This window comes from Muntiacus reevesi, chromosome 18 (genome assembly GCF_963930625.1).
Source record: "Muntiacus reevesi chromosome 18, mMunRee1.1, whole genome shotgun sequence".
Taxonomy (NCBI): domain Eukaryota; kingdom Metazoa; phylum Chordata; class Mammalia; order Artiodactyla; family Cervidae; genus Muntiacus; species Muntiacus reevesi.
This window is the reverse complement of record NC_089266.1, coordinates 38,763,102-38,789,726: the sequence shown is the minus strand read 5'-3', so window position 1 is coordinate 38,789,726 and position 26,625 is coordinate 38,763,102. Positions and strand designations below refer to the sequence as shown.

The window sequence follows — 26,625 nt, the reverse complement described above, 5'->3', positions numbered from 1 at the left end:
TCAGGCACTGGGGACTGGGAGGGAAGGCCCAGTGGAACATCTTGGCATGGATGTCAGAGGTGGCTTGGCAGGCAGACGGCCAGTCTGGCAGACCGTCCAGAGGCCAGGGCTTCCAAACTTGTTCCAAGTGGCTGCTGAGAGGGGACATTAAGCAGCCTGGGCTTCCCAGTCGTCTCCCAGACCCCCTCCCTCCAGAGGACAGCTCTCGGCGCTATCGGCTGTGTGAGCTGTACAGACAGGAGCCGGGGCCCCTCCTGAAGCCGACCCACCACAGGGCTCTGAGAACCAGGGGTGCCTTAGACAGTCCCTGGAGAGGGCCCAGCTGGGCTCCTCCGGCCTGAGGGTGGAAGCACGCGAGCGGCCCTGAGATGCTGACCCTGTACCAGCAAACAGCGACCAGACAGTGGTGAGGGCCCAAGTGGCAGGAATCCACAGGCGAGAGCCAAGGGCTTGCGCTGGAGGGCCTCCATTGGCCTGGCCTTAGGGTGACACTGGCCAGAAGAACGCTACCTCGAACCAACAGAATGATCGTGAAAAGCTACGAGCCCATCAGACCAAAGGCATCTAACCACTTCAAAATCCTCCCAGCCTCCCTGCCAGACCACCCAGCAGCACTGCCGTTATCTGCCAGGGCTGAGTGTTTACCAATAACGGGAACCAGCTTTGCTGTTTTACTGCGAGCTTTATAAGGATAAAAACAAGGGCTGGGCTTGGGCAGCCTCTGGTTGCTGGGACACAGGAGTCCATTTGCTCAAGCAGTTTAAGCCACGGATCAGCCATAATAATTCGAACTGCTTTGATTATTAAACAGTCTTCCTTGCCCCACGCATTCCCAACTTCCCTGCAAATCCCGTCTTACACACGCGGCGGGGCTATGCCTGCCGGGCCCCGGGGCATGCGTGCAGAGGGGCCTCGTTGCACACGTGCAGGGTGGGCCCGGCCCTGACTCACCGATGAGGGGTACCACCAGGATGTAGTTTCTGCTCTCCAGCAGCTGCGCCAGGCTGGCCAGGTGGTCAATGAAGCCGTTGGTGTCTGGGACGAGGAACAAGGGTCTGATCTCGAGCTCCATCTGCCTCACGTGACTCTGGTCCTCCAGGACAGCCTACGGGGACGCCGAGTGGTGAATGAGCAGGCCGGCGGCGGGCCAGCCCGGGCCCCGACTCCACCGTGTGTGTCAGCGCCCTGCCCCCTCGGCCTCGGCCCCCCCCCCCCCCCCACCGCTCCAGAGGGACAGCCAGCCCCCCGGGAGGCTGGCCCGAGACAAACCCAGGGAGACCAAATGGCTTGGGGAACTGGGTGTGATTAAAACCCCGAGTGGGACTGAGAAGGGACCCTGATGGCATTCAAAGTAACGGGGCTCTGAAAGGCAGGCCTGGGGCTAAAAATCAACGAGGCGCACGAGAGTGGTTTCACACACGCTACTGAGAACACAGGAGGTACTTCTTAATTCAGATACTTTAAATGTACACATATACTCAGACAGAATTCGTCATTTCCATTTACTTCACTGTGTAGTTAATAAAGAAAGAAAGAAAAAAGAACCACCTCAAAACCTATGCAAAAAAAGTGATGCTGACAACTAATAATTGGTACCCAGAGTGGCAGGAGTCCACCCAGCGGGACAGATGACTTCCCACGTCACATGTCTGCAGAGAATGACATCCGGACGGACGAGAACGAAGTCTGTCTTCCCCCGACCAGCCCGGGGTTCCCTAAGCAGGGGTCGTCTGTGATCCACCCGCGCTGCTTTGCCACAACGCTGTACAATCTATACTGTTTGTTTACTTGGTGTTTTTCTTTAGATGGACTTCGAATCAACTCACTTTTGTGGCTCAGCAAGTAACATACGTGGTATCAGGAGTCTGAGGCCCAAGCATGTTTACCAGTTCAAGCTGAATTTCCGCAGTCAAGAGTCAGTGTGTCTCCTACACATCACTAAAAAACCCCTCGGGTAGCACCAGTGGTCTGGGCCGCACATCTCAGAAAGCTCATGGCCTGGAGCCTGTCAGTCTCACACGTTCGCATCTTTTAGGGCAGCTTCCGTACCCATTTGGAAAAGCCCAATTTTCTCAAGTCTGACAGGGCACGCATGGTGGCGGCCCTGGGAGATAGGCTCTGGGTCCACCTGTCACTATGGGGCCTGGCCACTCTCTGGCTGCTTCGTCTTCTGGGGACCATGGCCAGGAAGCAAGCTGGTTTGTGGGCATCTGCCCAGACCCCGTGCCCCCCGTGTGTGGAGCTGGAAGGCACCAAAATGAGCCTGGCAGGGGCCCGGCACGCAGGTCCCAGCCCTGCCCTGCCCTCCTGTGGCCTCCTGCCGATCACCAACTTGCAGGCACACAGACACAAGCCCTGAGCAGCGAGCAGATGTGCGTGCCAACTGAGATGGGGCCCACGGGCTGGGCCCTGGCCACTAACAGTCAGTGAGGAAGGTGTTCAGGTTTCACTGGCAGTGACAGTAAAACTGAAAGGGCATGCCTCCGAATGCCGGGGGTGGCTCCTCTGTGACCTGCTGGGGACCTTTCCCTTTGAGTAAGTTGCTGCTGCCACTGCCACCACAGCTGGTGGAAGGCACAGGGCGCTGGCAGGCATGAGAAACGCGGCCCGGGGCTCGCCTGCAAAGTCTCCTGCGGCTCTCACTCGGGACGGGAAAGCACCTGGCCTGTGGGCCACCTTCCCAGGAACCTGGGTCCCCAGCCCTCCCCCTGGGGCTGCCAGCTAGAGGGTGACACACGTTCCATCGAACTCAGCCTGGGCATTTACATATTACTTCTCACTGTGAGGGAGTCGACACAGTACACGTGTGATGGCGTGGGTATTTTGTGAGGACAAGAAACGGTCCCACTCAGGCTCCGTGAGCACCCCAGCCTTTGCTCATGGGTGGGGCTCCAGCCTCTCCTCCCGTCACTCCTCTCCCCAGGCCTGAGTTCTCCACCAGCCTGTCCACTGCCAAGAACGTTCTCTTGGTGTCCTGGGCCCCCAAACCTCTGTCTTTCTCGGTGAGAAGGGACAGGATGAGCCCTGATGTCGGGTTCGCCTGAACACGGCATCTCTGCCGCTGCCTCCCCCACTCGGACCCCTGTCACATCTTAGTTTTCCTGCCTCCAGAAGTGACCCTCCGGCCCTCAGGCTGACCCTAAGGAAGTGGCACTGGCTGCCCTTTCTACCCTGCGGGAACAATGAGCTCCCAAGACCTCGGACCATCCTTCCTCACTGGGAGGGCCCTTAGGCCAGGTGGCTGAGGGAGGCAGGGGGCTGAGCCTGCTTGGGTGTTTTGATGACAGGACGGAAGAAAAATCTAGGCACAAGGTCCAGGGAAGCGTGCGCCGTCTGAGTTCCTTGAGCGCTGGCTCAGGGCCAGAAAGGTGAACGGAGGCCACAGCATCATGGGGAGGTGGCAGCCGGGCTGGGTCCCCAGGGGTGGGTGGGACCGAGCTGCTGAGGGTGGTCGGGGCTGTGCTGCCACCATCCGGTCCCGGGACACCCGCGGACGACTTCCCTTAACCTGGTTTCTGCCCAGTGACTCACTGCATGCCTGCTTCCTGTTCCCCACATGCCCTCCTGGGTCTCAGGAGATTCGATGAAGCTGCTCCCCCTTCTTTTGGGGTACCAGTAGGCCTCTGGAGGGGGGGTCATGCCTGGGTCATGACACTAGCCCAGTCCCCTTAAGAGAATTCAGACGAGGAAGGATTGGGAATCGCAGGCCCTTGTCTGTGGGTGTCGGTGTTTCCGGCCCTCTGAGTGGCGCTGTGTGTGTGTGTGTGTGTGTATGTGTGTGTGTTTAGCATTTGCCCTCCCAACTTTTCCAGATTTTACCCGTCAGATTCCTGGCAGCTGTGCACGGCGCCTGTGCCGGCCGTCACGTCCCACTCTGATCCCTGGGTCGCACGGTGAGAGAAGGACACAGGATGCGCAGGGAGTGAAAAAGTGATGTCGGTGGGGCGAGTGCCAAGTCCCCACTCAGAGCCATGGGACGCTCGGGGAGAGGGGGAAGCATGCTGCCGCGGAGTTCAGAGGCCGGTAGTGAGATTTATTTTTGTTTGTATGAGCAAAAAGCTGCAGAAGCCTCTGGTGGGGGTGAGGGGGGCGCAACTGGAATGCTGTGATTCAGACAGACTGGCCCTGGCCCGGAGTCAAGTGTGCTGACCCGGAAGGAGAGGTCCTTAGGAACCCTTCTTGCTGCGGCGAAGGCTGGGCCGCAGTGGTCCTCTGATGCAGAGCTGGGAACCCTAGGGAAAGCGTGGACATGCTGGTTCAGACCAGGGGCGACAGGGACCATGAAGTCACCCAGTGTAAAGAAGGAAAGAACTTAACTCTGTGTCTGGAAGGCACTCAGTAACCAACTTTCTCTGAAGCCCAGAGGCACCCTGGAGCAAGCAGGCTGGTGGGGACCTGGGAGGGGGCTGGTCCACAGCGACATCTGAGGAGGAAGCTACCAGGCCGGGGTCCCCAGAAAGGGCTCCCTCACAGGTTAACTTCCTCCTTCGATGTGCTGGGGATGACTGGGGGAGGCTGACCCTTTTAGAAATTGAGACACTGAGGGTTACAAATAAAGGTACCGCCGTTAGTTCACACGGGAGTCGTGGAACTGGAGGAACTTGGGTCACAGAGAAGCGCCAGGTCAAGAGTAGGCCTTCCTTCTGCTCAGGGCTCCACAGGGACTGCACCCACAGGGTGATGGGGCTGTTGATCCCTGGGCCTCTCTGGCTAGACCAATGTCTTCACCAGAAATGAGAAGTGTGGTAACAGCGAATTTCCACGCTCATCCTGTGTCTGAAAGTATCTAGCTAGATGCCTGATATTAGTAACAACCAATTTCAGTTTCCGTTCTTCCTGACCAAGTCCATTTTTCACATTTTATACATCCAGTGGGGGTGACTATATGGGGCAACCACTAGGGAGCAGAGCTGGGGACGGTGAGGCAGTGGACTGCTGACCTCTGTTATGTGATTCATGGCGCTCTTGGAGGTCTGTTTTTCCTTTTCTTTTTTTTTAAACTATGTAAAGTTATGTGGAGTATTTAAGTATTTAAAGTTAAGTGGAGGTATTATTTAAAAAATTTAAAAAGGTGGAAAAATGGAAATGAAATATAAAATAGGAAAAGCTGGTGAGATAACCACTGGCATTACAGGCAGACATTCTTTTTTGGGGGGGACACCCTGTGCAGCATGGCATGTGGGATTTTAGTCCCCCAACCAGGGACTGAACCCACGCCCCCTGCAGTGGAAGCTTCGAGTCTTATCCACTGGACCACCAAGGAACTCCCAGGCGTCCCTTCTTGAGCTGAAGAAACCCACGGGTGCAGATTCTGCATCTGCTCCACAAAGCAGCCCAGGTCATTGGCTTCCCTTAGCATCTTCATTGCAGGGGGGTTGCTCATGGGAACATTTCTGCTTAGGATCCCTTCTCTGAATATCCAGAGTCGGTACCACAGAGCTTAACATATACTTGCCATCTTTTTCAAAGTTATAATTATGATGACTTGCCCGCTACTTCTTGCTGCCCTTTCAAGATGGACAGGGAGCGGCAGGGCCAAGCATGCCACCCCTGGGCTTGCTCCAAGCAGCAGCCCAAGGGTACTTCGGCCAGAAAGCCTGGCCCCTCTCGGGAGGACAGCCCCCTGTGGATGCTGCAGCAGCCAGGGAGGTGCGAGCGGCTGGAGCGAGCTCTGGGATGGGCGTTTGCCCAGCTCCGCGGGCTGCTGTGCCTTCCTGTCCTGGCGTGAACGTGCCCCTGGCCGGGTAGCGCGCTGGCTCCCGCCCCGTCTCCGACAGTTAGGAGCCAGGGCTGAGTGTCCGCCTTCCGCTGGATTCCATACAGGTGTGGGGGCTCTGTGCATGCCCCATTGTTCCACAGCGCCGCCCCCCGCAGCTGGGTGGCAGTGTGAATGGGCTGCAGCTATATTTAGCATGAAACTCCTGGGGCCGTCACAAAGGAGTGACCGCATCTTCAGGAGGGTGGGTGGGCGGGAAGGGGACGGGGAGCGAAGCTATTTTCAGAACACATGTCATTGCTGGCTATGGAGCAAGGCTGCGGCCATAACGCCGAGAGAAACAATAGCTGTGGCTAGAGGAAGAGCCTGTTATGTTTCAGGTGGGATGTTTGCAACTGCTCAGGAAACCTGACCCCGCCCGACAGCAGCACAAATCACAGCAGAGCCTCGTGGAGGCAGAGAGGAGGCGGGGGATTCACAGAGCCAGGGTGAGGTGCCAAGAGGCCACGCCTCGAGCCCGGAGGAGGATTTTCAGCGACTGCTTTGCCCCGGGGGCCTGGTTAGGAATGAAACACTTCTGACCAATTTCCCAGACAAACCAGGCCCCCTGCTCTGGTCTCTGACACCTCCCAAGAAGGGCAATGGGAACAAAAGGATCTCCGCAGAAGGCAGCAAGGTGGGCACAACCAGGGCAAGACGCAGAGCCGTCTCGGGCAACGGGCGAAGGCTGGGCTGAGCCGAGAGGGTGGCCTCGACGCCCTCCCTGGGTGGGCGCACTTGGCCCCCAGTGTCCAAGGCCCCGCCTGGGCGCCGAGACTCCAGCTGCACAGGTCCTGAGAGCTGCCCACACCCCTTTCCTGACCTCCAGCCGGCCCTGCTCACCAGCCTCTGTGCAACGCCGGAAGCGGGGAGGGACAGGCTGCGGAGGAGGCCAGGCCTCGCCTCCCCCATCCCGCTGCTGAGCACAGGCCCAGGGGTCTAGGTGGGAGCGGGGAAGCGGGGGTGTGGCTCCGGCCCCAGATCTCAGTTGGGCTTTACAGCCAGCATGGGGGCCGGCAGGGTTTTTTCCAACCCCATCTTCATATCCCCTTCCCCAAACATGTGTGGTTCCTGTTTTGCTGCATCCGTAAAAGGCGCTGGGAGCTGGGGACCTGCCTTACACCTCTTGGTTAACACCCCTGGAGACGGAGGGGGTTCGGAGCCGTGTAATTTACAGCCCATCTCCCCGATCTTAATTCACCCGATGCTCCTCTCTTCCTTATTGTATTAGTGTGACCAGGTACCTGCCAACAATAATGGCCTCTCCAGCTAGGAGCCTCTCCCCCACTCCCAGGACAATTTATACCTTTTCCTTGGGATTTTCCCCCCTTAAATTAAACAAAAAGAGGAAAAATAAGAAAAGGTTAACATGGGTTTGGAGCGCTGCAGCCCCGTAGTTCTGGGCAGGGAGCCAATGGCCCGAGGGCACACACATGTGTGTGCTCTCCCAGAAGGGCCTTCACCGGCCCTGTTTTACAGCCACCTCGGCACAGACTCCAGGGTTCACGCATATGGCCAGACAGATGTGTCTGGCTTACGTTCAAGGCTGGAAAATGAAGAATTATGGAAGTGAAGGGCCCCGGGCATTAAAGGGGGGCGGGGAGAAGGGAAGGGGGGAATTTTTTCTCTGCTGAGAAATCCTCCTGTGGCTGTGAGGCTGGAGGAAGAGGGCTGACAGGAGGCAGGCCGCCAGCAGCGGTGCATGTGGGGCCTGCTCTTAAAGGGGCCCCAGCCCCCCAGCCTGACGGCCTGCAGCAGGCCCTCGGTGCCTGAACCTGAGCACACTGCTCCGAGGGAGCCGACGGGCCAGACGGGCCCCCAGGCAGGAGCGGCCACAGGCCCTGGAAGTCAAGTCCCGCACGAGACCGCTGTCGGGCACCATTCGTCATTGGTGAGGTCGGGCTGCCCACGGCGCTCGGGACAAGGCCAGGCTCCCTGGCACGTGCTCCTCCAGCAGCCGGCGCTCCCCTTTGGTAACAGGGCTCGCTCCCACGTCACGTCACTGACTTCTCCACACCAGTGGACACTCTGGGACGGGACTCTCTTGGTTCACCCACATGTCCCCTTGTAACCAGCCTGGTAGGTGCTCAGCACTGCTTACCACACTGAGTGGAAGACGCAGGACCTGATTCCAAAGAGTTCACGGTGCGGTGGGGGAACAAGCCCAGCAATAAGTGTAATCTGAGACGTGATATACTACGTTTCATGAGTGAAGTATAAATCAGTGCCACAGGAACACTGAGCAGAGAGATGACTCCTCCTGGGGGGACTCGGGGAAGGCTTCACTGGGGAGATGGGGTTTCATCTGGGGACTGAAAGAAGACTAGAATTTCAATAGGTAATAGGAAATGTGGAGCAGAAGAAAGGGCACTTGGGCTTGAGGGAGCAGCAGGAACCAAGACGTGAGCGTGGGGAAGGGGAGTGCTGTCTGGGGACAGTGGGCGGAATGAGCGTTAGTGTTGTCCAGGCAGTGGGGCCGGAGTGTCTGGATGGATGGGCACTTCGCGTGCACTGTCTTCTGAGGGAGCTGCTGTCACCACTTTTGTCTGACAGGTGAGGAAACGGGCTCGAGGAAGTTAAAGCATTTGCCCAACATCACACAGCTCGTTGAGGGCTCACGGGGAACGAGAGAAGAGGCTGGGAAAACAGACTGGGAACAGCCTCAGATGCCACAGTAAGGAATTCAACTTTATTAGCCAAGCAAAGGTGCTGACGATTCCTGGGCAGGGGAGTGGCTCTTTTGGGAAGGGAACGATGAAACTATGTATAATGATACACTGCAGGCAGTAAGCCTGGCTCGCAGACTCAGTACCACAACTCCAGGAGCTGCCATTCACAGACTCCAAGGTAAATAGGACCCTGTCAGACTTGTGCAGTTCAGGATTGCTGGCTCCAAACTAGTCAATCCCTGGGCTACAGCAGCAGCTGTGGCAATGGGAATGGAGAGGAGAGAAGGGCATGAATGAGTGGACAGGATCTGATAAGAAATCAGACACGAGGGGGCTTCCCTGGTGGCTTAGTGGTAAAGAATTTGTCTGCCAGTGCAGGGGACACGGGTTCAATCCTTGGGCTGGGAAGATCCCACATACTGTGGAGCAATTAAGTCTGTGCGCTACAACAACTGCTGAGTCTGTGCTCTAGAGCCTGGGAGCTGCAGCTACTAAGCCCATGTGCCACCACTACTAAAGCCTGCATGCCGTAGAGCCTGTGCTTCGCAACAATGAGAAATCCATGCATCTCAAGTAGATAGCCCCCACTCACTGCAACTAGAGGAAAAACCTGTGCAGCAATGAATACACAGTACAGCCAAATATAAATAAATAAAACTAAAAAAAAATTTAAAAAGCAGACATGAGGGCTTAAAAGCTAGTGAGGAACTTTAAGATGATGCTCTCAGACTTCCTTGATAGCTCAGTGGTTAAGAATCCACCTGCCAAAGCAGGGGACATGGGTTTGATCCCTGATTTGGGAAGATCTCACATGTTGTGGGGCAATTAAGCCTGTGAACCAAAACTACCTAGCCTTGCCCTAGAGCCCATGCTCTGCAACAAGAGAAGCTACTGCAAGGAGAAGCCTGAGCACCACAGTGAAGAGAGTAGCACCCACTCGCCACAACTAAAGCAAGCCCAAACTCAGCAACAAAGACCCAGAACAGTCAAAAAGTAATAATAAATAATTTTAAAAATTAAAAAAAGATGACGCTCTCTTTGGTATCATTCATGAACTCATTAAACAAAAATATCTGCTGAGTGTCAACTCTGCATGCTGAGACTAAGAAGTAAGAGAAAGGAGGAGGAGACCAAGTAAAGAACAATGGTCTAGAAGCCCACGAGGTTGGTGTGGTCAATAGACAGAATACAAGGGTCCTTGTGAGCTGCAGGGAGGTGGCTTCAGGGCCCAAAGCCACAGGGAAGTCAAGTGTGATGAAGAACCAACAAAGACAGGTACTTGGGGACCTCTGATACAGTCGATTCTATGACTGTTGGGGTGAGAGTCAAGAAATGGAGGTGGTGGTATGGAGAAAAGTTCTGGGATGACTGATGGTGAGGAAGAAAAGAGCCACAAGTCAGGAAGAAAGACAGCCTGATGGTGAAGCTCTGAGGGCCAGGACAGAGGTTTACAGAGATCACAGAAAGAGGAAGGCAGTGGCCACACCACCGTGACGGTGGTGCTGTAGAGGTACCACACACTTAACTCCAACAGGTCGACTGGTACACGTGTCTAAAGGCCCATGGATCCCAACAGACAGAGCTTGTCCCAGGGCAGGGCTCCGTCCGACGGACGAGACCATCAGCCCACTGTCAGCCATGAGCACACCCTGTGTGACACGCGCTGAGCGCGTACGCCGGCTCCTGCAGGCCTCCCGGCCACTCCACAAGGGAGGTGCTGTCACTACTTTCATTGTGCAAATGAGGAAACTGGTTCGGAGAAGTTAAACCATGTGCCCGAAGACACATGGTTGGTAAGTGGTGGAGCCCAGCCTGATCAGGTTGGCCTGACCACATGCACTGCACTCCATGCCAAAGGCCAGAGGTGGGTGAAGAGAGGGCTGAAGACAGACATCCCTGAAGAGGATTGGCGCTTCCCTACGTGTGCAGCTAGTCTTAAAGCAGGAGTGTGGCCAGCCCTTCCCTGTCTGCCCTGATAGATAAGAGGAATAGATAAGAGGAAGTGAGCTTACAGCACAAGAGTCGGACCTGGGAGAACCATAAGGAAAAGCTTGTGGGCAGGGACAGCATGGGTCCACGAGAGGCCCGCTGATGTGAGAATCCTGGCGTGGAGATGGGAGTAATTTCTCTCTGAAGGGTTTAGCGTGTCCTATCCAGAGGGGCTCGGCCATTACAGTGGGAATACATGCACACAGACGGTGGCCATGACACCAGCTCACCCCCGAGAACAGGTGTTCTCAATAGAGAACCTTGGTTTCTCCAGGAGTGTCTGCACGAGGCTCAGGGGAACTGGGAAACCCCCGAAACTGTGTGAAAGGTCGGGTCTGTGCGGCATCACAGATCATCACGGGGGAGGAGCTTTCAGCAGATTCTTGGAGAAGAACCTGACCCTGCCTTGGATCCCAGGAGGAGGGGGACTGCAGGCGCTGAACCAGAATTTAGCGGCGGAAGAACAACACAGGTGGCGGAACCAGTCAGGTCCCAGCAAGAGGGTCCTGCGCACCCCCATTCCCATCTCCCCTGCGCCCTGAGCAGACCACCACCCACACCAGAACCGCGTGCCTGGCAGGGCCCCACCTGGATCTTCTCCTGGCGACGCTGCTGCTCCGCTATCTTCCTGGCCAGAGCCAGCTTCTTGGCCCGAAGCTCCCTGATGTCGTCCTCGCCCCCGCTGCCTTCGGCCTCCGAGTCTTCCTCAAAGTCTTCAATCACTACGTCCTCCTCCTTCAGTGGGGGCGCACATCAGGAGAGAGAGGAGACCGTGAGCCCACAGCACTGACCAGACCCACCCTTTGGTCCCTCCCGCATCTCAACTCAGGCTTCTCTCGCCACTCCCTGCACAGGGCCCCACGGTGTGTGCTCCCCTCGGCTCAGGGAAGTGTCACGTTTTCCCCTGGCTCTCCTGTGCACTCCAGGGTCCTCCTCTTGCACACTCACAGATCCACACTGTATCTACTTCCATGCCTATATTCACAGTCCTTTCTTCTTTGCACATACTCCAAAAATCAAACTTTGGGCCTATTTTCATTTTGAAACTCACCAAAGGGGAAAACGACAGAGAAAGTTAAACCACCCAACTGAAGTGTAATTCATGCTAATGATCTGATAGGAATCACTCTGGCCAACAGCTGGGATCTGGGCGTGGACACCCCCTCGCCCCAGACGTCGTCAGGGAGCAGATGCTGCAGCTCAGCAGACCTTGCCCTGGTTTCTTTTTAAGACCACAGGCTGGTGGTGTGAGGGCTGGGGGCCCCATGATAGGAATTCACATGACATGACCTTGCTCAGCTGCCCTCCAGGGGCCGGGACAGACTGGGAGAAGGCGGGCTAGCTTAAGGAATCTCCTGCCAGGCTGGAGGCGCCTTCCCCAGGGATGGCACCTCCCTGCTCTCAGCCTCGACTCTTAGAAGCCACTACTCCCCGGGTGGTCCTGGGCTCCACTTCTCACTCCCTCACTCTTGGCCTTGGTCAGTGGAGAACATGCAGCTGCCTGAGAGAACTCCCTTGGAGGGACAGCGTTAACACGGGTAACGGGGTGGTTGAGCAGAAGATTCCTGGGTCTGAATGATAACTGGATGATAATAGTGATGATGATTATGACAGTAACAGCTGTCATTTACTGAGTGCTTGCTATGAAGCCAGGTACCCGACTAAGCATTTTTCATGTATTAACAACTCATTTAATACAACAGCCTGTGAATGGATGCTATCATCACCCCTAGTTAATAAATGAACAAATGGAGGTCTAGAGAGTTAAAACAATTTGCTCAGGGTCACGAGGCAAGCAAGCGGCAGAACAGGGATTCAAACCTTAGTGAGTCTGATTCCAAAGTCTACGCTCCTACCAACGACCCCCAACGGCGCAGCCCCAGACAGACCTAGATGGAGCTCAGGGCCAGCCTCGGCGGCCCAGCTGTGCTCCCACAGGCCCACAGGGATCCTGCTCAACACAGGCTGCCCTTTCCTCCAACTGCCCACTGCGACGGCATTCCGAGAGACACACTGCGGAGAGTGGTGAGCAGAGCGTGTCTGTGGGTAGGCAGTGCTTTGCTTCGGGAGAATTGAGGGGTGGGGAATTAGGTGTGTCGGCAGCATCCTTAAGGAAATGGACTCTGTTCTGCTCATGAAGAATGATGTCTGAATAGACAGCTCCCCCCTTCCTCTCTCGATCACCTTAAGTGACTCAGTCTTACAGGGTGGAGAGGGATGAGATCTCAGGATGGGGCCACTAGACGAGATCTCAGAACTGCCACTAACCTAAGAGGTCTCAGGGGTCTGGGGTGCTGTCCGCAGTAACTACTCATCTGAAAACCTGCAGGCTCCCGCAGTGTCACCCACTTCCAGAGTGGCCCAGGCCTTGGGAAGGAGAAAGGCTCTCTCTGCACATTTACTTCCTGTCTTAGGGGTTAACCTGGATGGGGTGAGTGGAGTCAAGTCCCTGGCCGGCCTGTGGGAGACACTGCCCCTGCCTGCTCTGATCAGCGATACACAGGGTTATCATGGGGCTCGCACTGAGCCTGACTGAGGTCAAAAGAGGGTCAGCGAGGCTTGTCTGAGGTTGGCTCAGCTCTCACACCAAACGAGGAAGTGCAGGGTTGTGAAATTACACAGACCAGGGTAAGCAGGGTTTCCCAGGGGCCACTAACACAAAGGAACCCAGGAGGCTCGTGGGAAAAGGAAGAAGTGGGCAGCACGGCATGGGTCACAACCTCCGTCGGGTCAAGCAGCCTTAGAGGGAGGGAGACAGCGTGGCACAGCCAAGACCTGGGCCAGGACCTGGACTGCTTCCTGTGGGAGGGGAGGAGCCCCTCCCTCTGGGCTCGCCTGCCTCCCTGAATCTGGTCCTGCAGGTTCCTGGGGCCAGGGGACATCTCCTGCAGTACCCTGGAGAGCTACCTTGCTCACCTTCTACTGCCTGCCTCAGCCTTAAAACATGGGTGAGAGCCCACTGCGGCGCTACCCCGCCCAGGCTTCCCTCCACGGTGCCCAGGGCTTCGGTGGCACTGCTCTGCCCTGCCCAGAGCCTGAACACCCCAGTGGCTTTAGTAAGCCCACTGGCTCCTCCCATACTGACAGCTCATTCTTTCCCGTTACTCCCTGCCCAGGTTTCATCTGGAGGGCCTGGAATCATGGGCTCAGCTTCATCCCTGGAACCACCTCTCGCCTGGAAGTGGAGCCCTGTGTCATCAGGGGTGGGGTGGGGTTCTCCAGCTATTCCAATGAAGCCCGTCCAAGACTGTGCTGCTCTGAAGACTCTGAAGCAAAGGTGGCCACTCTATCACTGCCTCAGATCACCAGCGAGAGCTTCCAGCTGACATCTGGCTTCCTGGGCCTGCTGCTGATTTCATCCCTGAACCCCGCCCTGCTCCACCGGGCGCTGGAGACCGCCGCAGGCCAAATGACTGTGCTGGCCGACGGCTGACCTGGCCTCTGGCTGCAGTCGCTTCCGTCCCCTCCTTGAGTCCCATGTTCCTTCCCACCTAAGCCCCCTCTGCCTCTAACACTGGCAGGGTGGGGGGCAAAGAGGAGGGAAGAGACAAGCATCAGGCAAAGTGGGCTCTGTGTGCACCCCCAGCAGTCATCCACACCCAGGCACATAGCAGGGCAGCGAGCAGCGGCAGTAAATGCACACACGCACCCACAGTGTCCCACCTCACATCAACTCACAACCCACAGGTGGCGGGGCAGCTGGCAGCAGTGTTCAACTTAAGCCAACACACAAACCCCCTGCACAGAGAACCACAGTAACAGTCACCCCCAGAAAGAAACCTCCATCCACGGCGAGGCAAACGCCAGTGGGGTCTGGCAGGGGCGGGCACTCGGGCTGGTGCACACACATACACACACACACACACTGTCTGGAGTGAGGCAAGGGCTACAGGAACAACCAAGGGCAAACAAACAAGAGGAGAATTCCTTAATCACATCAGGATGTGCAGGAGGGAGGGCGGGAGGGAGCGAGGGAGGGGGTGATTTTCCACACGGGGCCAGCAATGTCAGCTCTTCCTGTGCGTGTGCTGGAGGCTGCAGTTCGGGCCTGCGCTGCGCTGGGCTCCACACATCCATAAACTTGATCCTCGGCCTGAACCCCAACACTCCCCACCCCCCCGACCCCTTTCTCTAAGCCTCCAGAGCTGCACATTATTAAACTCTTTCTTCCCTCCCTTCTCCTCCAATGCAACATTAAAAAGAAGCATCTGGAACTCGTAGCAGAGCGAGATGGAGGCACTGGGGTGGGAATGGCAGGAAGGGGCACCAGCAGAGTGCACTCTTGAGGGGCCGGCTGGTCACGTCGGCATCGCCACTGCTCCGGGTGGTTATAAATAACCAAGGGTCAACGCTGAACCCTGGGCAGCACAGGGCTGGGGGGAGCCGTCCCTCGGCCACAGCGGGCTCTTCCCGCATTGTACCTCATCTTCCAGTTGTTTTCCCTCTTGGCTTCCCATTTCCTTTCCCATGGTGTCTGGGACGGGTGCCACTGACACATATTTTCCACCCTTGAATGCCAGCAGAGGCTCTTCTTGTCCACAAAGGGCTTCCAGAAAATACTTCAGCACTGTGACCCTTTTGCAGTCGGCTGCAATAACCTACGGGGAGAGAGGGAGAGAAGAAAAACAGCACTTTCTGAAAGGGAAGATGAGAGACATTGACTGGAGGCTTAGGGGCACCCGAGAAATGTGTCATCTGGGAGGTGGGGGTGCGTGGAGAGAGTGAGCGGGAGCGTGTGCATGTGAGATGAGGCCAAAGGCCAAGATCCTTGAGTCACCAGCATCTCCCCTCAGGTCATCTCTAGGGTGGCGGACAACCCCAGCACCAGTGACCGTTGTCCTCTGGGGTTCTGCCTCTCTGTGACCTAAGTTCTGATATGGTATCTAGCTGGACAGGAGGAGGGGCGGAGGATAAGATGCTGATGGTCACAGAACGCGGAGTCCTGGTGCTCTCCCTGCCACTCTCCATGCTGCTCCCAGCTCCACTCTTGCCAGACTCCTGAGGGGAGAACTTTCAGCCTGAGTGAGAAATGAATGATGAGGGCTTTCTTGGCTGTTTCATTTCAGCCAGATCATTTTAGGTTTCCCCTGACAGGTTCCTGCCCCACCTAAGAGCTTCTCGTGCTCAAGAGACGGGGGTCCGGCAGGAAACTGTAGTCAGGAGAAGGGAGACAGGCAGAGCAGGTGGGAGCAGGGTGTTCCACCACGCTCTGCTCCTCCAGGGGTTTGGGCTGTCCCGCTCCCCTGTGGCCACATCAGCACACAAGCCAGTGCTGTCAGAGAAGCTGGGGCTGATTTAGCTGAAATGAAATCAGTGTCTTGAGCAATCATCACATTTGTAAGTGGCTGAGATAAAGTTTCCACAGTCACCCGGCCTGGGGTCCTTCTCCTGCGAGACCTGCAAACCTACCTGCTTTGCACCTTCTTGTGCCCTTTTCTTCCTCCCTGGCCTCTGGGGTCCTCTCCTCCCTTCTGGGAGGGCACTCACCAAGGGAGGAGAGGGGCCTCCGTTGGATCTGGAGCTCACAAGTAGTGAAGGCCATTCCCACAAGGAAATACTGCAGTGGCCAAACATGCCGCAGGGCGGCAGCCCCTCCGTGACCATGACTCCGGCCCCCCACCTGCCACCAACCTCAAGCCTCCCATCCTATCACATGACGGGGACTGCCCTGGCTGCGCCGCACAGTATGCTAACTAACGCGGAGACTGTCTTAGATTGTTTGCTCAGTGGTGCACAGGTGTCTTTGTCATCGCCCTTGCCTGGGTGATAACCCCCGACCCCCTGGTGGCAGAGATTACCTCTTGTACTTCCCTGGCAAGGGGTGCCAGGGGCAAGCAGGGCACTTGGGAGGTGGATAGGAAGGGCTGAGAGGCGCAGGGAAGCCGGGCTGGGTGCCAGAGGGAGAGATGAGGCAGGCATGACCCAAGTCCGCCAGGAGCCGGTGGAGACGAGCACCACTCCGGCAGCCGGGTGGCCGGGGGAGGCTGACCGCACACGACTGTCAGCCCTGAGCCGTGTGCCTCCATCCTCGGCCACGTCTCAGCCTGGATGGAGGCCCAGGATGGAGGCACATGGCTCAGGGCTGACAGTGCCTCTGCTGGCCCCACCAAGGGCCTGGGAAGCAACTGAGGCCTGAATCGAAGGCTGAATACCTCAACCACCTGGGAGGCTGGCCTGAAAGGTGCTCGGCTACCCGGGAGTGGCTGAGGGAAGGATAGCTGTCATGAATTTGGGGTGCCTCGTCCTGTGCTTCCAAGGAGGAAAGAAGTGTATGCCGGGCCAGGGCAGGTCACCGCGGGTTCCATCGCGTGTCTTCACACATGGGATGAGGAAGGCTAGAAATACAGAAGCAGGGGCTAAGAGGCATTAAAGAACAGAGCTGAAATGAGTAATAGCCTGGCAGCCAGCACGCACAGCGGCCTCCCTGCATCCCCAGCCTCTCACTTGCAGAGGAAACTTCTGCATTTCCACAAGACTGCCAGTTTCCTCTCTGTGGTCTAATTTTAACCACCTTGTCGTTACAGTGTGTGTCAGCCACCTGACCCCACTGTGACCTCTGACCTTCTGCCCCAGCTACTGCTTGCACTATGGAGAATTATGTAACGGAGCCAAGACTTTCCTTTTCGGTGTGAGGCTGCTGTCACTGAATGGAGAGGAGGTGGGGGTGAAGGAGTGAGAGAAGGACAGAGGAAAAGCCTGACGGTGGTCCCTGGCATCACCCTGGGGTGAGGGGTACGCTGGCACTCCCACTGAGTGTGCAGCCGAAACCTGCCCAGGAGACGAGAGTGTGCCCAGGAGTGTGTGTGCTGACAGGTGGGCCGGACAATTCATGCTGTCAGGGCATGGGCCGGAGGGCACGCCGAGTGGCTGGGGAACAAAGCAGGATTCCTGGCCAAGAGGGAGAAAGGCCACATGTGTGGACGTGGGGCTCCTGGAGACGGGGATTTCCAGGAATGCAGACATCCTGAGCCGGCCCATAGCACATCCTTAGAGGATCACGAGGAACTGTCATCTACGTGGACACACACACAAAAGCAGTGTCACCTCCCTTCCCCAGCCACTGCTTCCCCCCCTCCCCATTTTAGTTTTCAATTCTGTTTGGAAGGAACCTGGCTTCCAGGGGATTCTGTCTGCTGTGGCCATCAGTTCCTCCCCGAGGGCAAAGGAACTCCTGGATGATTCTCAAAGGAGCTCTGATCCAACGGGGTCTCTAAGTGGGGTGTGGAAAAGAATTCCGCAAGTTTGGAGAGAGAGAAGTCACCCAGCCTTTTGGAAGGGTTGTCCTCGCCTTTGCGATCCAACTACGGGGGAGGAGAGCCAAGGCTGTACAGTCTCCTTAGGTTTCAGAGTGCACTGCGGGGGTAAGGAGTGGGGCTGGGGCGATCAGGGAGCTGGGAACTCCAAGAGGCAGAAAGTCCAGGGCTTGTCCAGGGGTCCAGAGACCCCTTTGGTCTCCAGCCCACTGGCCTGTCTGCTGAAGCCTTCTGCTTTCAGGTGGGAGGGACCAGCCCAGCAGGGTAGGTTCCTCCTATACAAAGCCTCCAGCACTTGAGTTGGGCAAGAAAAGTTTAAATGTGGATAAAAAGGGCTGTCACAACGGAAGAAGCCCTTTAAACCACCCACAAAGAGCCAACTCCAAGGCGAGCTCTGTCTGGCCAAAGAGGATTTCCTGGTAGGAGAGGGGTTAAAGTTGGGCTCCCCACTCAGAAAGGAAGGAGCCCAGATGCAGTCTATGACATAATCCCCACAATAGCTCTGTTCGTGAGTACATTTTTCCATTCTATATCAATGAAAAACAGAGAATGTAAGTGGTGTGTACATTGCAGCTCTGGGCAAATTCTAGATTCTCTAGAGGAGAAAGATCTGGGCTGTTAACAGGTGGGGCTGGACCAGGGCTGGAGGTGAGGTAAAGGCCTGGTGGCCAGGGAACACCCGGGGAACCTGAGACCTGCAACTTCCTAGGGGCAGTCATCGTCCTCCTGGAGGGACTCACAGTGCAGGAGACCACGAGGAACTCCAAAGTTACTGGACAAAATGCCTCTCATGTCTCACTCCAGTCAGCTCTGAAAGGAGACTGGGGCTCTCAAAAGAAGCCACCGCCATGAGCAGACCCTGCTAGCCGCAACTAGAGAGACTCCCGCACGGCAACAAAGACCCCAAAATAAATAAAATTTAAAAAGAAAGAAGGAAAGGAAACTGGGGCTCTGGGTCAGGGAAGAGCTCAAAGAAGGGCACCCAGAGAAAGCCCCTTCCCCTCCCCCGAAGGCCGTCTGGGGCAGTGTGCCCCGCCGGTGGGAACTGAAACCTCGAGCTTCAGGGCTCCAGCTATCACCCGGATCAGGTCCACACGCAAAGAACCCAGCAGAAAGGAAAACTGAAAGTGAGATGTGGCTGGGCGATATGGGAGCCTGGCCTGTCCCGGGTTCAGTTCCTTCGAGAGAGATAATGTGAGCATGCATGTGGTAAGCGGAGGCTGGTACCCAGAGGAAGGTGAGGTCTTGAGGAAAGCAGGAAGAAACCACCAGGGTAAAGAGAGAAGAGGAAGGCAGTTTGGGGCATATCTTGGGTGGGGCGGTGGATGAGCAGAGAACGAACAGTGTTGTCTGAAAACCGGTGAGTCTCCATGGCCATACGGCAGAGCATCAGCACAGGCTGTGCAGAAATGCCTTGAAGGAACAGAAAAAGAGATCTAAGCTGTCTTATGGAAGGTGGTGGAGGGAGAGGGAGAGACGAGGAACTGAGCAGCAGGTACCACAGATGGATGTTAAGTTGTGAGACTTAACACCAGCCATGGGGAAGGGGGAAGAGCCCTGATCCAGCCAGGGAACAGGCGGCGGGGTCAGAGAGCTGAACCAGGCCTCTGGATGCAAGCTCCAGGGAATGAGGGACTCGCTGCATCTTTATTGGACCCCTGTTTTCTCCAGACAGGCCTCCTGGAAGGCACAGACACTGGAGTGGCTGGCTACATTTTGCAAAACTCCTTTTTCTAAACTTCTGGTTTGGGGCGGTCAGAATTTAAACTTGCTCTATCAGCCAGTTTTATTTTTTTTTTCTTTTCTGGTTTTAAAAAGTCTTGCTTACTACTGCTCCTCTGGTTACAGAGAAAAATCACACGGGTTTTCCCCTACAAACTCAAGTTTACAGGTTATTTTTCTTGTTTCTCTAAATGGAGCCAATTACTTTCACATTTGTTGAAACCTTCAATCAAACTTTATAGCTTGTTAATTTCACAGAATGTCCTTAGAGCAAATAAGATGCAGACAGAAAAGTGAAGTCTTGCTGAGATTATTAAGAAATCTTAACATAGCCTATAAATCCACGACCAAGGCTGGTAAAACACAGGCCCGCCCGGCTGGCTGCTGAGGTCAATTAGCAATGGGTTAATTATCATCTTTAATGAGCCAAGCCTGCATGATTGGCTACAAGAAACTGAACACAGACTACAGTGTTTTCACAAACTGAGAACCTCTAGTGATACACGACTCATCCTCACGGGAGACCAAAGGGTGGGTCTATCATCCTGGAAGGATGATTCTACAGCGGCCAAGGGTGGGTCAGCCTGAGAAGAGGTCTGCCAATGAAAGTTCAGACACAGGGAATCCTCTGGAGCTGGAGGGACACAGGAAAGGGGTTATTCACGTTCCTAGGGGAGGGAAGTTGGTTTTGAGGATGCACAATCCCTCTGAAGGCCGAGGCAGCCGCTCACAATGAGGGGGAGACAGATACTCCCAGCCCAGCTGAATCAGGACGGATGGGTACTGCCGCATTGTGAGAGAGGGTCACAGGTCAGAGGGGAGAGGAGGGAAGAACCTGGCAGGCGCTGAATGACATAGTGGACAAGGAGAAAAGGTCTGGATCCTTGTGTCAGACACGGATCCCGACAAGCCCCGAGTATCCTGTCCCAAGGCCTCCGCTCGGTCAGCAGGTCACTTGCTCCCAATCCCTGCTGCAGCAGGACCCCACTGCTTCCAGCACAGGCCTGGCCCTCAGTCTTTTTTGATCCCAGTGTCCAGACTCAGCCAGCCCTAGTGCTATGGTTGGTCTGCGCCAGCTGAGGGGTCGACGGGTCACAAGACGAAATGCTCACATCACTGGGCAAACCCACCCTGCAGCAGCCATACCATTCCATGTGTCTGGTCCCAACAGCTGTCCTTTCTTCTTAGTGGAGGCAACACGGGCCGTTACCAATCAGCTGGCAAGGCACAGATGCCTGTTCAGAGTGAACGGCAGCCTGCGAGCCCTACCCATACCTCCCCCACCGTGTACATGTGTGTGTGTGTGTGCGTGCACTGGCCTTAGGTTTCCTAGAGAGGGGTGGGTGGGAACTGGCAAATGGTTAGGTGGGAAGACTTGGTAAGGGTGGGGGAGACAGAGATTATGTTCACACCAGGAGGAGAGGTGGGAGAACAGAGGAGAAGTGGAGTGTACCCTGGTGAAGAAGGTAAGTACAGAAGGAAAAACAGGTCCATTTTGGGAAGAGCCAAGTTGAGGTTATACAGCAGCTTGGTCAAGAGCCTGGGCTTCATAGTTGGAGGTCTAAATTCAAGTGCTGATGGACCCTTCCTAGCTGTGTGTCCTTAGGCAAGTTACTCAATGTCTCTGAGACTCGGCTCAAAGCTGTTTGAGAGAGATAATGCATCTCAAATATCCAGCAAGGTACCTAGGCTCAGAAAGTCATAAATACATAAGTGGCTGTTATGCTTTTTCTTCTATGCTGCCCTGCTCTGCTCAGAGGCAGGAGGGGGACTCTGTCTGATACCACGGACACGTGTGGAAGCCAGGCTCAGAGGTAAGGGTACATGGCTCAGGGCTGAGGGGAAAGGCCCTGGGATGCTCACCTGGCTGCTGAAGCTGCTGAGCTAAGGTGTTGGATCCGGATGACTGAACAAGGCAGCTGGTGGAGGGAAGGGCCAGCCTTCCTGCAGTGGCCCCCCCTTCCTGCTGTCTACAAGGACTGGGGACCTAACCATAGGCCTGGATGCATTCTATAGGACTCCAGAGGGGCCCCGAGGGCTGGGACTTTAGGACAAGCACTAACGCACACATCACAAGTAAGGTCCTGCGGTGAATCACAGCTGCCTTAACCCGCTGGTCCCCTCCTATTGGGGTGTGGGTGGCAGATCTGCCTCTGTTAATGATATCCTCCCTACACGAGACAAGCTGCATCCTTGCTCCAGGTCTCTCAACACAAGAAAAACAGTTTCTACCCACCTGAATTTCCTAAGCTTGGACATTCTAACCAAAGTAAGAGAGGAGTCCTGGCTCTCCTGGGTAGAGGACAGCTGGCTCTTCTTGAACTGTTCCCTCGTGGAAAGAAACTACTTCCCCCCTCCCCCCCCCCCGGGGCTCTAAGCTCCAACTGGATGAGCAAGGTGCATTCTCAGCAGTGAGCGCGTTGCAGGGAGCAAGCTATAGGCAGCAGTAGCTCGGGCTGCAGTCCAATCGGCTTCCCCTGCAGAGGCTCTGAGAGCAGCCACCCGCACTGGCAGGGGCTGGGCGGATACTGGCACTGCCAACACAAGCCTTTCAGGTCTGGCTGGCTTCAGCTGCTCTGAAACCTGGAGCTCCAGCGCTGGGGCCCTCACTCACTGAACCAGCAGGGGAGGCTACAAGCTCAGCCCCTGGGGAGGAAAGGCCTGAGTCTGTCTCAGTCTGCAAATATCCACATGCAGTCGGCTTCTACACTGCCGGTTAGTTCTGGGCCAGGAGCACGGTGTCTGGAGCTCTGGTCGCTCTGAGCCACTTGCCTCTTTGCCTTCCACACAGTCAGCATCAGGAGGCTGCCCCTTGGGTTCGTGTGCAGGCTCCATCACCCAGTTTGCTTCTGGTTTTATTTATGTGTGTGGGGGTGAATGCTGAGGCCTGCAGCATTCAACACACCCAATCATCGTTCAGCTCCACAGATGCTTATTAAGTGTCTACTGTGTGCACAAGGCCCCATTCTAGACCCTGAGGGTTCAGTAGAAGGGGGTGGGGCACATTCAGAGCAGGAGAATCAAGCTCCCAGGAGAGAGACACCTGCCACACCAATGACTGACAGTACCCAAAAGGGCAGAATTCTCACTTCTCTTCTCCTTCAAGGAAAGCGGAAGAGAAAGCCTGGGGAGAAGCAAAAGCCCTTCGTAGAGACCGGGCACATGCTCCTTTATCCCTTTTAGGCGGAGAGAGCCTGAAGAAGTCAGGATGGAGAAATCCCTTGGGCTCAGCCTTGGTACCAGGTGAAATCCCCGTCTCTCTCAATGCTCCCCACGGTCCGTGCGAGGTCTCCCCACCGAACATCGCTTCGCTCCCTCCTCTCCGTTTCTCCCTAACCCCCAAGTCCAGGTACCCCTGTTCAACATTGCCCTGCATGCCATTTGCCCCCTGGTACCTCTGAGACTAAAAATTACTCCCCAAACTGCCTCGACCTACAGGTCTTTACTTTTATGCAATCAATTCATTCCCTCACCTTCCTTTAAGTGTGATACAAACTCTTTCTTTTCAAGAAGTTATAGTCAAAAAAACAAAAAAAGAAGTTATCGTCCAGCCTGCCGGCCCACTGCCCACACATTTTCCCTAAGGCTCTGATATGTGACAGGGATCATGCCAAGCATTTTGGGCAAGAAGAGAATAAGGCAGGGCTTCTCGGGCAGTCTGGTGGCTAAGACTCCACATTCCCAATGCAGGAGGCCCAGGTTTGATCCCTGGTCAAGAAACTAGATTCCACATGCTGCAACTAAAGACACTGCATGCCATAAAGAAGACTGAAGATCTTGAGTGCCACAACTAAGACCCAGGGAAGTCAAATAAATAAATATTAAACAAACAAACAAACAAACCATACATGGTTTAAAAAAGACAGAACAAGGTAGATGCAGTCCTTGACTTCACAGAACTTTCAGGCCACGGAGGGATCCCACAGTAACCTGGCACTGACCTCTTCCAAATCCCCAGATGCCCCTTCGGCACCTACGGGCGAGGCCTCCATGTCCCCCTCCTCTCCTCCGACAGCACGGGGAGCCCTCCACACCTGTACTGAGCCAGCAGTCACTCAGAGTCGCCCTGGAACCCCCGCTGCATCTCCCAGCGAGCCAACTCTTTCCCGTCTATGTCAGGTGCAGAGGACTCAGGATCCTCTTAAAACCATTATTGCTTCACGTTGAAGACATATGTAAGTAATTTTTCTTATGACCTACTTAACAGATTCTTTTTCCTATCAACTTTCAGTCCTGACCATGCTGTTTGAGAGGTCCATTACTGTTCTCAGTCTACAAGGGGGTTCACTCCCTTCTAGGGAACCTATTCCACCTTTGGACTGTTCTCATTAGTGGAAATGTCTATTCCTTTCACATCCAGATCTGCCTCCCTGTGCTTCCAATTCTGTTCTATGGGGCCACGACAAAGTTCTTAACTCTGCTTCTGTCTGACTGGCCTCCAATTTTTTTGAAGTCTCTGTTACACCTTCTCTAGGCTAAACAGTCCCACTTCCTTCCACTGCTCCTCACTTCAACCGTCTCCTCAACATCCTGGGGATTCTCTCACTAAGACTTTCACTGAGACGAATGTCTCCTGCAGGGAGTGCCCATGTGCAGTCTGGCAGCAGAGAACAGAAGACACAGCTAGCTCCTCCCTGTTCTATCCTGGACACCTCAACTCTGCAAATCGGCTGAAAAAGCACATGTTCTGTTGTTCACCACTTTGCCCAAGTGACACATTGTGAGCTTTTAATCAACATATCCCCAAAGTGTTTTCACGTATGTGGCTAAATAATATCTCCCCCCACTGCGTGCAAGCCCTCCACTAACTATTTCCCTTTATCACATTCCTTCACTGAGGCCTTCCCACGCTATAAAAACCCCATTATTCAGTATTGTCCTGCACATTACTTGCTGTGTGTGCTGACTTTCTGGATAAAGTAGGATTTTAGGTTTATTCCTATTGGACTTCGTGTAATTACTTCTTTCATTGGAGCCTATCAAGTTCTCTTTGAGTCCTTCATTTGTCATCTGAGAATGCCACCTTCCCTCTCAAGTTTGTGACATCCATAAATTTCACCTGTTTATGCTTCACAGTATCTTTCTCCCATTAGGCTATCCTGTTTTCTCTCTTAAGGAAGGCTCTTGAGGACAGACATGTAATCTGTACGTGTGTGAGTGTGTATTTAAAGAAAAATCTATCTGCTGCATCTAATACACACTATGGGTAGTTGGATGACGTGGATGGCCGACTGTGGGAGGCTGACGGCAGCTCTGGGACCTGAGGACAGCTCCGGGTGCCATCACGATGGTGGGGGCGGGCGTGCCGGCCACACTGTATAACCGTGCATCGCGCTCCTTGTGCTGCACAACGGGACACCCTGGACAGACTCAGAGATGCTCCTTTCTGCTTTGGGTGGCGCTCCCCATGGAGATTCAGGCTCTAGAAGGAATGATGCTCTCTTTTGACAGGCTACCTACAGAGTTTCTAGTTTGAAATAAGATACCTCGAGAACCCAAGCTCTGGGCACGTCCTGCCTTGTCTTCACTGCAGGCTGCTGCCCCAGGGCAAGGCACAACACACCTCAGCGAGAGGTGAGACTCATTCTCTTCAAAGCACTGATGTCATGCTCAGAGGAAAACATTACACCTGTATCTCGAGAATCCCCACGGCATATTAAAAATACAATGAAGAGAACTTCCCTGAGTTTGGGGCTGAGGCCTGAGGCCACTTCAAGGTGCCTTTTCAGGTTCTACATCTAGAGGCCTGAGTCCCAAGTGGCACAGGGCCTCATGGCTGGAGACACGACAAACATGGGTAATAACTAAAGGGAACTGAAGTCTATTTATAGTTTGATAAGGTTTAAGTAAGCCAAATGCCTGGCATACACAAGCTGTTCAATAAATATTAGCTCCCCTTTCTTCACCCCTGAGTGCTAAAAAGCATTTTAAAAACCACCTGCACTGAATCACACAGGGAACTGGTTAAAAATGCCGATTCCTGGACTCCACTTTGGACTAAATAAATCAGTACCTCTGGGGACACGGCCTCGGAATGTGTACTTTAAGTAAGTGTTCCTGCTATTAACACTTAGGAATGCTGAAGTTGGAGAATCACTGCTTTAAAGGCTGGAAGACTAGGAGGAGGCAGTCACAAGCTTAGTCCACTCTTCAATTGCAACTCCGGTGAAGGTACAAAGAAATAGGTTACATTTTTCATGGCAGTCTTCAATCTAGAAACCCTCAGCACCCTATGAAGCAGTAACTATTACATTCAGATAATGATATTAGAGATGAGAAAAAAATTAATGAGATGTGAAGCCAGATGCAATGGCTTCCTAGGCCAGCATTCTTGCCACCTCACCAGACCCACTTCCTACGAGAGCACCACTGGGGCTTCCCAGGCACAAAAACGAAATCCGCTGCGTGCGGCTCTACCCATCAGAGTCAGGCACGGTGCCTCATCTAATCCCCTCAACAGCCCCACGAGGTTGGTGCTGTCAGAACCTCAATTTTACAGACGAGGAAATCAAGGCACAGAGGAGGAACGTGCTCCGGGTCGGGCGGCTGGTAAGTGGAGGAGCTGGGAATGGGCCCCTGCTCAGAGCGCTCCAGCCGCTCCAGCCCTCAATGGGCCGGAAGCATCACCTGTGCTTCAGCCAAAGACTCTTACAGCCTCTGCAGGGGAAAGGGCCCGTCATAAAAAAATCCGAACGGGGCAGCCTCCTGCCGCTGGTCTTGTGAAGACAGAACTCTCGGGCTTGCTGCACTTCTCTGGGGCAGACAAGCTGCTACAGGACAGGAGAGACGTTTACTGCATGCTCTCCTGCGTGACGGTGGGCAAGCCACCCAACCCTGTGTGCAGAGACGCAGGTGATTCCGAAGGGCTCTTTCCATCTTCAGGGGTTTCTCTGACTCTGGGCAGTCATCTTGGGAAGGAGAGGAAGACAGTTCTGCCACTGACCTTGATTCTGGAGCCTGGCTCTGTCACTGGGGATGGTGCCAAGAGCTGGGTTTGGCCTTTTGGAAGGAACGGCTGAAGGTTCAGAATCTGAACTAACTGAGAGCCGGGAGATAATTCCAGATGGGAAAAGATGGTACAGGTTCTTCTCATATGGTCAGCCCCTCAGGGAGACTCGGAGGGTTTTATGAATCATTAGCACAGAGCTCCCCTCTGGCCACAGAGCAGAGGAAGAAACATCAGACCAGTTTATAAAGCTCCAGAGCGGAAAATTTCTGGTGGTGTCCAAGCTAAGTT

General features: G+C 54.9%; 1 protein-coding gene across 6 annotated transcripts in view; it reads right to left on the bottom strand.

The window, feature by feature from the left end:
* The window catches only part of SMG6 (SMG6 nonsense mediated mRNA decay factor), a 196,455-nt gene that overhangs the window by 7,274 nt on the left and 162,556 nt on the right, over nt 1–26,625 (bottom strand). For all 6 annotated transcript variants that reach the window (XM_065908908.1, XM_065908909.1, XM_065908910.1 and 3 more), the window contains 3 exons: nt 14,835–15,011; nt 11,002–11,148; nt 952–1,105 (listed from right to left, as the gene is read on the bottom strand). In XM_065908908.1, coding sequence (XP_065764980.1) covers nt 952–1,105; nt 11,002–11,148; nt 14,835–15,011 — 478 coding nt within the window. The remainder of the gene's footprint in view (nt 1–951; nt 1,106–11,001; nt 11,149–14,834; nt 15,012–26,625) is intronic.